The 14483-nt window shown below is 38.7% G+C and overlaps 1 protein-coding gene across 2 annotated transcripts in view; it reads right to left on the reverse strand.

Moving 5' to 3' along the window:
• SLC35F1 (solute carrier family 35 member F1) overlaps window positions 1-14483 on the reverse strand; it is a 232914-nt gene that overhangs the window by 17007 nt on the left and 201424 nt on the right. For both annotated transcript variants that reach the window (XM_066179341.1, XM_066179340.1), the window contains exons 5-7: window positions 13672-13828; window positions 9408-9460; window positions 4755-4909 (exon numbers count right to left, since the gene is read on the reverse strand). In XM_066179341.1, the coding sequence (XP_066035438.1) occupies window positions 4755-4909; window positions 9408-9460; window positions 13672-13828 (365 nt within the window). The remainder of the gene's footprint in view (window positions 1-4754; window positions 4910-9407; window positions 9461-13671; window positions 13829-14483) is intronic.

Consider the following 14483-nt stretch of genomic DNA (forward strand, 5'->3'; position numbering starts at 1 on the left):
AAATAAAAATCAAAGTAATAAACAATCCTCCCCCAAACCAAACCAATTTTATTTAACTTCTGCTATCAAACCACAGATAGAAGGAGTTTGTATCCATCCTTCTCCAACAAAACTGCCTGAAGCATATAGAGTCACGGTCAAAAATAAGGTTTCATCTGCATAGTCATGAAACTGAATTTTTTAAAAGGTTATTCCTTGATTGGCAGGCTTTCCTAATTTAGGAAAATGAACTGAAGTGCACCAAAGACAGCAGAAAAACTCACACTGGCTTCAATACATATTTCTAGCAAGGGTCAAATTTTCACTACAGTGAAGACTATGTAAATCCCAAATTCACAGGCATTGCTTCAGATGTGTGCTGGCAAAAAAGAACCTGGAACCCCCTCCCCCCGACCTTCACCCTCTCTTCTTCATCTGGAAAAACCCCAGTCTTCATGGCTTGTTTCTTGATGTAATGGGAAAACTGTCATCTGCTCTCTTTCATTGGATGGATACTGTTAGAATTAGCATTGAAAAGTAATTTTTAGAAACATCACTGAGTATCACTAAACGAAGTTTCAACCAGCAATCTGAAATTCTTCAGATTTCTGGTCCTGGAAGGTTTTGAGTATCATGTTTATCTGTGTATCCAAGTCCTTTGTCACAGATACTCTCCAAGATTCTGAATCTAAATACATGACTTCCCTGATTCATTATAAAATACATGCATTTTCTTCATTTGGGAATTGCTACTATATCTGATATAAAAATTCTGAATTTTTATAGCAGTACCTTGGATAAAGTCATGAATGAATTTGCCAAGGCATAATATAATTGATTGTGCTTGGCTTGCAAGGTAATGATATAATATAGTGTGACTCAACCTGCTGGACCAGAACACAATCAGTATTCATGCTCTTGCTGCTGGAAAATATAAAATAAACTGCTTAGATTATTTAGTGAGAACCTAATTTGCTTAGAATGACTAAAGACAACAGAGAGCTTGCAAAGGAAAAGTAGTAAGTCTAAAAGTTCACATAACAAAAGAGCTAAGGCTGAGACTAAAATGTAAAAAAGAATACTCCCAAGAAAAATGCCCCTGTACTTATACAAAAGTTCTAACTCTGTGCACCCAGAGAGGTGGTCCTGAATATTTTAGCACCACTGGTGTCCATGTATCCATAACAAAATGTCCTGTTACTTTTGCTAAAGAAGAAGGTAAAATGAGAACATACAGCTAGGAAAGTTTTGAACATAAAAATTGTATAACACATATCAATATGGCGAGAATAAAAAAAAAATATTGAAGATACGGTGTTGTATACTTAAATGCTATAGCAGTGGTGGATGTTCAGCTACCAAAGAGGTCATGCACATTTCTCCGTCCACTGGAATATCTGATATCAATTATTGATTATAGAAGAACTAAAAAGAAAGCTTTTATTTGGGGGATGCAAGAACTTTCAAGAATAATACATTAAAATCTGGTAATCTATCTCTAATTGAAAGCGATATATTTTTTATTTTTAATACAATATAATTTTGAACAATTAACATCTTGAATTTCACATAAATCACCAGAATTGTGTGTCAAGTTAACAGGCTGAATTCCCAGCTTCCATGGGCTGGGAAGTGTTCAGTGTGCTAAGAAGATGCCTGCATGTAGGGTAAGACTAGAAATGCAGCTCTTTATAAACTCACTCATGTCCTGCAAGCAATGATGTTGCAAGGCTGTATTATATAAAAATGAAATGCTAATGAATCAAAACACTTCAAAGACAATCTTCTCTTCAGTTTGGTTTTAAAAGCTCTAAAGCTCAGTTAAAATAATTTCCTGCATTTTCCATGAATTATCATAGATCTACTGCTACAGGTGCAATAAACCTGTCAGGTGATAAAAGTAGCAGCACAGGGAAAAAATCACAACTGTTTCTTGAAAGCCTCATAAAATGATATTCTGCAAGGGACACTAAACCACTCAGTTGACTTTACTTCAGCGTAAACCCATTTGTTTCCCAGTGAAGTGGGGCTGTGCCCGTTGGCCAATGCAGAAAAAGTAGAAGGAGGGCAGGAGATGTACAGCTGGGCTAGGAATGAAACAGCTCTTAAAAAGCTAGGAAACAAGCAAGTGTACACAGTCTTAGGAGGGGAATTAATTCAGATCACGTCATGCCAACGTATTAGACTTCATTATTGAGTGCAAGTCACACATTTCACAGTTCTGCTTCCTCAGATAAAATGATACCTGATGGCAAACCATAAAGAAAAGGAGGAGGTCATCTGACTATGGACAAAAGCACAGTAACTAAAGAGGAAATCAAATAACAAAGTGGACTTTTAAATCTACATGACCTTTGTATATAGCCTCTCTCTTCAAATTTCATCTGCAATGTAAGTTTGAAGGGTGTGAAAGGCTTGACAGCTTGAGAAGTTGATGCTGCATTTCAGGTAAAGGTCCTTTCACAAAGCCCTGATAAAGGTCTTCTCCCTATCAACACTTCAGCTGGGTAGAACAAAGGAGAGACATGTGAGTTGTATGGATTGCAGGATGAGTATAAATTACAAAAGAAATGCAGTGATGAAAAATGTCAGTGCTGGCTTGCTGTCTGTGGGGTAACTGGCTTCCTAGAGAAACAGGAAACAGGAAACTCTCTTCCTAGAGAGTAAAAAGCATTGCACGACATGCTGCAGGAACCAGGACCTCAAGCTGAAGGGGCTGTCTCAGAGAGGATAAAATCCAACCAGATGAGGTGCAGAGAAGGGCCTGCTCTGATAGTGAACTAAGGGCTGAGACAATATGATTCCTCTCTACAATATGATTCCTCTCTACTCATGTACCAATGGAGTAAAATGCCATGGAGATGGGCATTGTTGCTGCTAATGGATACTCTCTGTAGAAAGACGAATGGACCAAAACCAAGCACAAGTAAATCTATGCTGGACATATGGAGGTTTGTAGCTGTTGGAGAAGTAATGATCTGAAAGTCTTCCCAGGACAGCAGTGGAGGTAAAAAACCTGAATATGTTAAAGTAACTGTCTGATAAGTGTTTATGAAAGCAACTTAATGATACACACAGGTAACCATAGGAGAATGAGATTTTCAGTTTTCTAACAATTAGAGCAAGGGGCAGAGGGGACCATCAGTTACTTCAGATGTGGAACTCAACCAGTTTACCAGGACACACGTTGAGAAGGATGCTTTCAACCAGAAAACCTTTTGGTTCTGAGCCTTCTACTCTTGCGCACTTTTTCCATGCAGGCCTTGAAGGGAGACCAAGGTGCCATTACAGATGGGAGCTGACATGCACTCACTGTAGAAAAATGGGGGTCAGTAAAACGGAAAATTCTGCCTTCCTGGCTCTGCTAATGTATCCACCAATTAGACACAGAGAAGAAATAAAACCTTTAATGCACCTTTTGCCTTTCAAGTATCTGAACTTTAAAGTTCGTGTTTGCACAGTTGCCTTTTTTGTTGGGTTTGAGCAATGTTGAGCACACAGCTATCCAACCTCTACCACCATTTGAGCCTTTCCCTCTACTAGAGTTTGATTTTGCTAGTACACCACCACCACTGTTTTCAGAATAACATTTGTCTTTCACTGTGTAATTTAGTAATTCTTCTTAGAAACAGTGGACTAACACCACTAAATATATTTGTCTGTGGGTATAAAATAATATTATTAACAGGAGACAACAGTTTTCAGATAACACCCAATGTCAAACACTTTGGGTTTGAAGTGTGAGGCAGAAAGAAGGAGAAACAATACCATCATGAGACAGATCTGCAAAGCAGCAGGCAACCCCTACATAGTGATTTCAGTCAAATTTTTGTTTCCCTTCTTGCTTTTCTTCTGCCTGCAAAATTCTCAAAGTCACAAAAACAAAATAAAAGACCGTACTGATAAATAATTTTGTGTTGGATTCTGAAGAATTGAATTTTCACTGTCTCATTCACATTCATTCAGGTACTATTACCATAACAAAATCTGATTTGAGTTGATTGGACACTCAGAATTTTAAGGCTTTCTTTTCTAACACTTCTAACACAATTTATCTATCAAGTAACCTCCTTCCTATGAATAAATGATGGTAGAAAGCAACTGCTTCCAGCACTGCAATGTTATTTTCACTGGATGGACACTGAGGAGGGATACTTGTGAATAATGAAGAGCCATTCCTTGTAACTGGAGGTCAAATGTGGTCCTGTACAACATGGTGTTTTAAATATTAGGGGACCTGAGAGGTCGAAGTTTAACTTCAACACAAATATGCTGCACAGTCTGGAATTTACAGTAAGAGGCAAGCCACTGGAACGGCCAAGAGAAAGGTGTAATTTATGAACAATTTAGTTATAAATTCAGAATCAGTATGAATTTTCATTTTCAATCTTGTTCCCAGGCAAAAAAAAAAATCAAAAAAAAATCTGTGGGAATTTTGGAAGAGTCCTTCCCTTCATGCTGCCACCTTAGGTCTGTTTACAGCAGTTGAAAGTACCCTTTGATAAGAAAGATGAAATTAATGATACAGTGGCTGATGAACAGGTACTCAGATCTTAAAACTTGTAACAAAAAGACCAAATGAGTTCTCTTAAAAAACAAGAAATCATATAATAAAATTGGTTTAAGTGTAGGAAGCTTGATGCAAAAAAAATCAACTTGCACTTTGACTGTTTAGATCTAGCAAAGCTTGGAGGCTTCCATTGTTTCCTCATTCTGCACTGACGTTTCTTCAGGCACACTGCTATTACCCAAACACATCTCTCATTTCCACATACCTTGTAGTGGAAGAGGAATAATCCACAGAAGAGGCTGTACAGGTCAGCTGTGAGCAGGGAGAGGTTGACGGCAGTAGCACTGGTTTTCTTTATCACCACTGGCATGAAGCTGTAGAGGCCAAACATACAGGCACTAAAGCCAACGTACAGCAAGCCTGCAGAAGAGAAACAAGAAGCAAAGTGACCTTACAGCCTGCAGAAATGACTTTGATGGGAGGAAGAACGTTGTACTTTTAGGAAATGTAAGAATAATGCTTTTTCAAAGAAAAATTCAAATTAATAATATCCACATATATATAGAGTGGAAACAATATCAACACCGGACATGAGGTCCTTTGGGATCTCCATAATAGCAGAGTTGTTTCAAATTGATGTCTTATACCACCAGTGACTACCTCATGTCCAGCATAGATTTGGACATAATGACGCATTTGAATATATCAAATCTAGTCCCTGCAGGAGCTGAATGTCCCCAACACCAAGTGAGTTCAGCTGAGTTGGATGGAGCACACAGAATTTTCCGGGAATGGACCCAAAATATGAATGCAAAATTATTTGCAGAGGAGTTAATGAGCAAATGGATGAATGCATGTGGACAGCACTCAAGTGTCAGAAGTACTAGTCCTATTTTGCACCAAAACTGACAAATCACCTCACAGTTTTGCACCTCTATTCCTCTGCTCCTTTTTGTCTGCCTTCCTTAATAAAACTTCTGTGAGCTGAAACGCTTTCCTGCTGCATGTTTACAGAGTGCCTCACACAAATTAGATTCTTAGACACTAATATAATAAAAATACATTACAGTAAAAATCTAAATTAATTTAAAAACCTAAATAACTGACTGGGAAAGAATTCACTGCTTCAGTTATTACTTGATAAATCCCAAGGCAAATTAATCAATATGAAGTTAAAAAAACAGCAAACACTTTACACATCTGCCCTCATGCAAATGATATTTCTTAGCCTGCTGTACACTACAGAATTCCCAGCTGATATGTGCATGAGCCCAAATTTTGACTCATGCCAGCCCTTCAGAATGTTATTGACTAAAACTTGTAGAAAATCTGATTGCCAAAGTCCTGAATGGGATAAGAAAGGATTAAAAATAAGGCCATATAATGGCCATATATCTGCATGTGGATTCATTTAGTTAAAAAGTCTTTAGAAAAGCTATGCAAAGGACAAAATCAGCTGTGACAGATTGAGTCCTTTAGAAACATATGAACTGAAGTGTACATTCAACTGAAACAAATGCAGCAGACATAAACTATCAGTGTCCATACATGTTGTGGCATGATAAGGAATTTGAGTTTATATTCAGAATATGGACAATCATGGTAAAAACTGCTTTTACTCAAAGATAGCAAGTTTATAAGGCGTGCACTGGATACTGGTAACAGAATTAAGTTTTAGGCAGTGCTGGAAAGCTGCTTTTTTTAAACTCTATGACTCTTGTCTAGTAGGCAAATAATTGCGCCATATGAACTGTAGTTTTGGTCAATGGGAAATTGTTTTGCATACAGGAGCATGAAGCCAGCTTTTCTTCAAGGCTTAAGAAGAACAGGTCAGGCACTAAAGCCTTTCTGGGTCAGAAGTCAGCATTGTCAAAGCACAGTCTACAAATCACCAGCTGGTCCACCAAGCCTCTGGTTGTCTGGATTTAACACAGCTTTGCTGGTTTATGCACTCAACTTACAGCAAAATTTTATGGTACTGCCTTGGTGTTCACATTTTTTGACAGCCAGCTTCACAGGCTGCTTTTCCAAAGGACATTTCAGTTCCAGTGGAAAATTGCTTAAACTGTAGCTGTCCTAGCAGAGGTGAATATAAAGTGGCATTTAATTTACAGCTTAAAAATACATGTGGTATCTCCCAGCTGGGTGGCATTTAGTGGTGACAACAAACAAGTGAAATTAACATCATATGATATTGCTTCTTAGAGGGCTGATTTTGAGACTGAAAATATGCTTAAAGTCAACAGCTTGAAGCCTCAGCCCTCATAGGCATCCATGCAGTGCAAACAGCAGCCTTGGGAATTGCCACTAGTGCTGCAGTCCCAGCAGACTCCAGAACCTCTCTGGGCAACCTGCTCTGCTGCCTGCCTGTCCTCAATGTGAAGAAGATCTGCCTTTTATCCAGTCTAAATCTGTCATTTGAGCTTCTGTCTGTTGCCTCTCATCCTCCTGCCATGCACCTCTGTGAAGACCTTGGCTCTGCCCTTTTGATAAGCTCCTTGTAGGTAACTTCTTTTCCACAGGCTGAATGAGCCCCAGTCGGTCAGTATTTCTCCATTTCTCTTTACACTTGGGGTCACCCAAATGGGCAGGATCTGTCTAAAATAGCCCAAGTATAACCAAGACCAGTATGAGCTGAGAACTTCAGGTCTTGCTCCTGAGCAAGGTGGTTGAATGTTGCACGGTGCAATGACGCACGAATGTTGCCTTTGTGCTTTTATTCCAAAAGCAAATGTTGAATTGGCATGAAATGGAATCAGTTATGATCTTCCATACTGCCTTGGAACAATGACCATTCAGAAATATTCAAACCCCAGGTAACAAAGGGCACTTCCTCAGAGCTACAAACTGGTTTTCTCTTAAATAAAGTTGATGTGAGTTTATTTGTTACTATTTCATCTATCGCTATAAAACTTGTCATGGTCTCATATGAAACCACTCAGTAAAAACTGTAAAATCATCCTCCTTTCAGTCTGGTTGTCAGCAAGTATTAATACTTAAACCTTCAAGGATTCAAACAGAGCTACACTGATTCACACTAAGTGTGAAGATGATGATATGTATCAGGGCAATTTCCAAAATTAACACCAGGAGGGCCACAGCCTGTTTTAAACATGATAGACATAACAGATTGGCTTTAGATCTTTATATTCAAAAGTCATTTGCATCAGTTAAAAGGTAGCTCATTTGATCTTAAAAGCACAATTATGGCAGATGGCAACAGGCCACCTTGAGTTATTTATTAGATTGCCTGCTGTGACTTTATCACCACCATTCAGAAGACTGATGATTTAACTCTGCTGGACTGCAGGTTTGAGTCTGTTGCAGTGGATAACTACCCAGGACAAGGCTGTGAACTCCCTGACACAGATTTGTCAATCACTTCTTGACAATCTTGTATCACTGCCAATGCAATGGAAAGTACACCAGGTGCAGTGGAAGCCAGGGAAGAACTACAGGACTGTCACCATTTAATCCATGTTCCACTACACCACATTTCCAATTATTACTCTATCAAAACAAGTACATATCTATGATGCTTTTGCTAAGATGATCTCAGCCTTGTGAAGCATAAGGACTCTTCAGAATCAGCAATCAACTTTCAGGGACATTTTGGCAGCATCACAGATGAAATAAGACCTTATTTTAATAGCACATTTCACTGATACTGAGTTTGAACAGAAATCTCATGAAGTATATGAGACACTTACATGGATAGTAGATTAATTTGGTATGACCACTGATGGTTCCATCAGTACCAGATTAATTATGACCCTAAGCTCCTTCTCATGAAATATAAACAAACACTGATGTAATTATGCTAATTATCTCAGATTAAAGAAAGCCAATACACTGATAGTACACAGTTGAGTGTGTTTCTCCATGGATGCTTTAAATTGATTTGTCACTCAGTTTTACAAGAAAATCATCAAATTTCCAAGATTTCTAGGCGCACTGTTTTGTGGAAAATGTGCTGTATTTATCAAGGTTTAGGATGATGAAAGGAAATTGAGACCCAAGTTTAAAGAAATCAACTGTATTCCTAAATTTGTATCCCTTCCCCTCAGGAATTCCTCAACAATCAGTTGTTTTTGCACACTTCTGAGTTGTCATTTTGATGTTCAGTCTGAAACTAGGTGAAGAGCTATTGTCAGTGGGTTGCCAAAGCTTGAATCCCCTGTAATAATCATCTCTATGCTACTGTATTCTTTTATTTCTTCTACTGTCATAAATAGTGAAAGAGTGATTATAGACCCCCCTAAATACTGATTTGTTTTTAAAACAAATAATTCATTGAACAAATTAGAAGGGAGTCATAAACTCAGCTTCCAAACTCAAATGGGAAAATGCAATCCCCTGCTTGGCAGAACACCATGACAGCTTCATTGGACATGATGCTCCCAAAACTTGTCTAAAGGACACATCTGCTATATTCCACCAAGGCTATTCCAGAAGCAATTAAATACTTCCATACAGAAATGCTCCCCCTGGAAGTGAATTTATGAGGCTATAATATGCACTGCAAGTACTTTTTTTAGGTTATTTTGTTAGGTTCCATTTTCTTTCTTTGGCTTTCGTTGAAATGGTTTGGCTCTTAATGACTACCTCATTTATTGCCCCAGTGCTGCACTGAATCTTAGAACTGGAACCCCATTATTTTTTTACTTCATGGCTGTCTGAATGATTATGTTATAGCATTCATATGCTTAACCTAATTGTGTAAGGAAGGCCTAACACAGCGATGGAGGACAGATCATTTAAGAACAGTTACGAGGCATGTAGCTCAGCCTTTGGTAGTAACCAGGGGAAAAGTCACAAACACTGGCTCCCCTGAAACTCTGTGCCCGCCTCCCCAAACACTGGTTGTCTCCATGCCTCATTCAGCAACCATCTTCAATGAGGTAAAGTGTGTTCTTACCTATTTGCCAATCCCAGGGGACTTTCAACAGCTCTTTGTGTTCCATGATTGCACTAGAAGAGAAGAGAAGTCAAAATTAGATGGAAGAGAACAGAAGTTATATTGCTTCCACCCATTCAATTCAAATGCTGGACAAAACAACATAAATAACCTCATAACAAAAAACCTCTGGAGGAACCAAATGCAATCAAGAGTTTGCTAATCTACTCTGGCATTATCCCTGTGCCTGTGTATTTGAAAGATCTTCAGGGCAGTAATCAGATGTGATAGCATACAATTTCCCCTGGTTTATTTCCAGCTCTCTATATGCCTGCTCTACATGCCCATTCCCCTAAATGTTCAATCCCCTTGTACTTTTCTGACTTAATATTCTGAAAGCTTTTGAATTTTAATTATTAATAACGTATCTATCAGAGTTATTCACACTTCAGAGTAGCTCTGCAGTGTAAAATAAATAGATATCACAGGCTGATTTGGGAAGCATACTGTGATTTTTTACACACTGAGAGAAACCACCTAGTCACACCAGTGAAAGTCAGGATAATAAGCAAAGAATGGGCAAATGTGCAAAAGTTCCCTTTCAGTATCTTGTAAATCTTGCACTGTACATTAACATCAAAGTCACAGATCCATAAAATTCTAAGGTGGCAACAAGTCAACTCTTCCCAATCCAGGCAAATAGACCCTTGGAGATAAGATACCTCCCAAGCTAGGTTTTCACTCAGGTAACTACTTTCCCTATCTGTGTGATTTCCAGATAAATCCTGCTGTGCACAACTCTGCATGCTGGTCTGGACACTATTTTAAACAAGTATAAAACATGGAATTATACAGATTGAAAAACAAAGTACCTAGTAGAAAAGGTGACCAACCTAATAGTAAAACTACAGGAGTTCAGCACCTCCCAGATTAATCTGAAGAGTCTAAAGAGTTGCATCCTGGAAATTCTAATTTGCTTGCTGCTGATGTGAAGCAAATCTAATACTGTGTACAGAATAACAAGACTATATTCTCTGCAAAATAACTAAATTATAGGTGTCTTTGCATGCATAAGGTATACAGCTCTTTTATCAATAATTCCTGAAGAATATAATGAAAACAAACTGCAACGTCTCTTGGTCTGGGAAAAATTTTTCATGTAACTTAAACATTGAGACATTGTGTTCACATTACTGTTTAGCCAATACAACAGATGTATAAAACAATATACTATGGCTTGTGATTCCTTATGATCTGTGAAACAAAGTGGGGTGAGAAACTTTGACAGAAGTGGCCATTTAGTGATGCCAGAGGCACTGAAGTATCGGAATCACAATGATTTTGAAAGGTTGTGGTAGTTGGAGGAGATCCCTGATGACTGAGAAGTGACAAATGCAACATTCAGTTTAACACAGAACAAAAAGTATAGCCTGGCCAGCCTTATGCTAACCTTTGGGAAGATTATGGAACAAATCTACCCAGAAGCCATTTTCAGGAAATGAAGAAGCCTGGGAACAGCCAGCACAGTGGCCTCAAGAGCAAAACTGACCCAAGTGACTGCCTTCTATGATGAGGTGACTGGATCACTAAATAAAGAGAGGGACTGGATGAGGGGATGTGGAGTAACCTGCTGTTACTTTAGCAAGGTTTCCAACATGATTTCCTTAAAGATCTTTAGAGACTCAAGAGGTATAGACTAGATGGGTGGACTATCTACAATGTTGTCTAAAGAAAAGTGCGAGAAGAAATCTCATTAAGTTCAAGAAAAACAAGCATCAACTCTTGTACCAGGGGTGGAGTGACACTATGTACAGGCTGGGAGATGACTGGATAGAAAGCTGTCTTCCAGGAATAAACCTTAAGAGTCCTAATAGACATCAACCTGAACCCAAGTCAGCAATGTGTCCCTGGAGCAGAGGAGGGCAACAGCATCCTTAACTGTATTAGTAAAAGTCTGGACAGAAAGTTGAAGGATGTGATTTGCAAGACAGCAACTACAGTACTGTATCCAATTGTGGGCTGTCCAGAAGAAGTCAGACAATAATAAATTGAAGGGAGTCAGGCAGGTTGAGGACAGGATGTAAGAGGAGATGCTGAAACAGCAGGGCTTGCTTACTGTGAAGAAGAGAAGGCTAAGCTGGGGGAAAGGAGAATACAACAATAAATTTTCCATCTTAACTATGCAATGGGTATTTATAGACAAGTTAGTCATACTTTACTTGGAGGTGCACAACAAAAGGATGAATAAAAACAGACACAAGTTGCAATGTGGAAAACTGATTAAATATCAATGGAAAAAAAAATTGTGAAACACTGGAACAGGTTGCCCAGCATGACTGGCAGTTCCATTCCTGGAGATACCAAGAAATCAACTGAACAAGTTCCTAAGCAACCTGATGTAACTTTGAAGCTAGCTTTGAGTAGGAGCTTGAACCAGATGACCTTCAGGGGCCATTAGAAAATAGGCCATGTTATGATTATGTAATTCCATCAGATAACCTTATCTCCATTTGCTGGGTAATTGTGACATCCCCAACTCTTGTAAACTAATCTCTTATTCTTCCTCCCTGCTTTAATCATATTCAATACACTGCTCTTTCCACCATGTCTGGGTAATCAGCCAACTTATTAATTCACTGTTTCCCTTGACACCTTAACTCATCCTCCTTTGCTGCACAACAGGCATTGTGTGTGTTTATGTTACAGTCTAAGACTCCTTCAGTTTAGAGGAGCTAAAGGTCCTATATTGCACCAAAGTGTCCAGTAGTTTTTCAAAGAAAGAGCCTGCAAATTTAACATGAGGAACTGGCTTCTCTTTGAAGTGTTATATTTAGTTAGATTAAATCTCTGTGAACACATAACTGTGACTTCTGCTATTCATTACAGCTAAAGGTAAGAAAAGGCACAGGTATGAACTAAGTGTGGTTGGGTCTCCAGAAGGTGCCCAGAAAGCACCATCAGCAAAAAGCTGCAGAGGCTGGTGGAGAAAAATCTGCTGGGGTGAACTTTTGGGCCAAAGGTTGAAGAGAAAAACCTTAGGGCTTTCAGCAAAGAAATGGTTTCTAACTGTTTCCTTCCAGTTGTGTCTTCTTTATACAAAGATGCCTTATTCCAAAACTAGACTCTCACCAGCAGAACAGCTCACAGATCCTGAATTGTGACTAACTGCTTGGGTCAAGAGGGAGTAACGGAACTACAATTGAATTCTGGAATACGAGACATTTACATGGCAGTTTACACACACAGAGCAAGACAAGGGCACTGCTCTGGTGTCCTCAGAATGTTAGTATCTACTTAATCACAAACATATAAAAAAATGCTTTAGCCAAAGATGTTAGGCACATTTACATGCTCTTAAGTTCCGTATTTTTTAAAAAGGAATTTCTTGTTTGGCAGCTAGTTAATTTAAATAATTTTAAGACGCATGTCCAGATCCCAAATAAATACCTTAAGCTTTCTAGCTAAAAAAATAAAACTATTGAAGTAGGAATTGATGGTCTGTGCTTTTTTAATCAGTCTCTGGTCTTAGAAGCAGAATAGCTTAGATCTGTAGAGAAGCAACTTGTTTTGGACTAATAATCAAAAGTCATTCCATGTTACAAGCACCAATGACAGACCTGCACAAAATGTAGCAATTGCAGGGCTACTGTTACATCAGTCACAGTACTGCAACATTGGAAGCCACCTTCCAAGTATTAGGCTTGCAGTTGAGATGCTCATTAGGTATATGTGGATATAGACCAGACTCCGTAGATCCTGAAATCCATGCAACAGTCTCCTATGTGCCAAAAATTTTTGAAGTGAAAAGGCCATTTTGTTATACGCTTTTTCATGATTTCTGCCATATCATAATGTAGTTACACAGAACAAGAGAACCAGAAAAATACCTTCTGACTGGATGTGTTTTCCACCTCTTTAGAAATTGAAGTGACTTTTTAAAAGTATAAAACAGAACCAGAAGAACCTGCAGATTTTGTTATTCACAGTTCAGACTAATACATGAAGTATCCATTTGTCTTCCATCAGCAAGATGGTGGGACGTGTCTTCTCCCTCTTCATGTGACTACCCAAGGACACTGGTCCTTGAATTAGAGTACTTGGGTAAACATTTGTGCTGTTATACAAATCACCAATTTGAAATACGAAAACCAATGCAAATTCCAAGATTAGAGGATGCCTGCTCTCCACAGGAAAGGGTCAGTTTGGAAGAAGTGGTTAGTGTATCTCAATGGAGGCCACAGCTGCACTTATTTGAGCCTTAGTGGGCTCAGACCCACCCACTTACAGCTGAATTCCACTGAAGAAGGAGCCAAAGAGTCCGATCATGCCCAGGAATTCCACTCGACTCAGATTTCGGACTATGTACTCCTCACAGACATTCGAGATCCCGTACAGTGTTGCTCCGCCAAGCACTAAGAGGTCTCCTATCAGTTTATTTTCACCTAGGGATAAACAGAAAAAAATTAGAATGCCTCAAAGCAACCATCTCTTGTCCAAAACCATTGCATGTTCTTTTCCCTACAGATTTCATTCCTCAGTCACTAGGTAGCCCTTATCTGGGTTAATAAAATGAATGCAAATGTTCTGTCATTTTAACAGTTTTCATTCAATACATCAGCCAAGTCTAGCAGAGACAAAGGGAGAGCATACTCCTTGCTGTAGAAAAAAGAAGTTAAAAAATTTTGAAAATCTTGTGAAAAAAAGTATAGAATCCAAGTGACACTCTTCAGAGACTGATCCTTATTATTACTATCCTTTTTTTTCTTTGCAGAGAGAATGTGACTCAGCTCCATAGAGCAGTTTGCATCTCATCTTGAAATTTAACCAGTCTAAAACATGTTCAGTACTTAGATCTGAGGACAACTGAAAAATTCGGTATACCTGTGAAATGAGTGAAGAAATCATTACAACCTAATACTGACCTCATTCTCACATGGAAATGTTTGACAAGAAAGGGAGGAGGAAGGATGGGGTGTAGACAGGGTGATGATAATGACAGATTTTTAAAAGAGGTTCAATTAACATAGCAGTACCTAATACACGCAAAGAACAACAAGATGTATTTTCAATACCTCCAGGTACACAGAATTACTAAAA

The sequence above is a fragment of the Chamaea fasciata genome, unplaced genomic scaffold (genome assembly GCF_029207755.1).
Source record: "Chamaea fasciata isolate MVZ Bird 193981 ecotype frontalis unplaced genomic scaffold, bChaFas1.0.hap1 SCAF_3, whole genome shotgun sequence".
NCBI classification, from domain to species: Eukaryota; Metazoa; Chordata; class Aves; order Passeriformes; family Sylviidae; genus Chamaea; species Chamaea fasciata.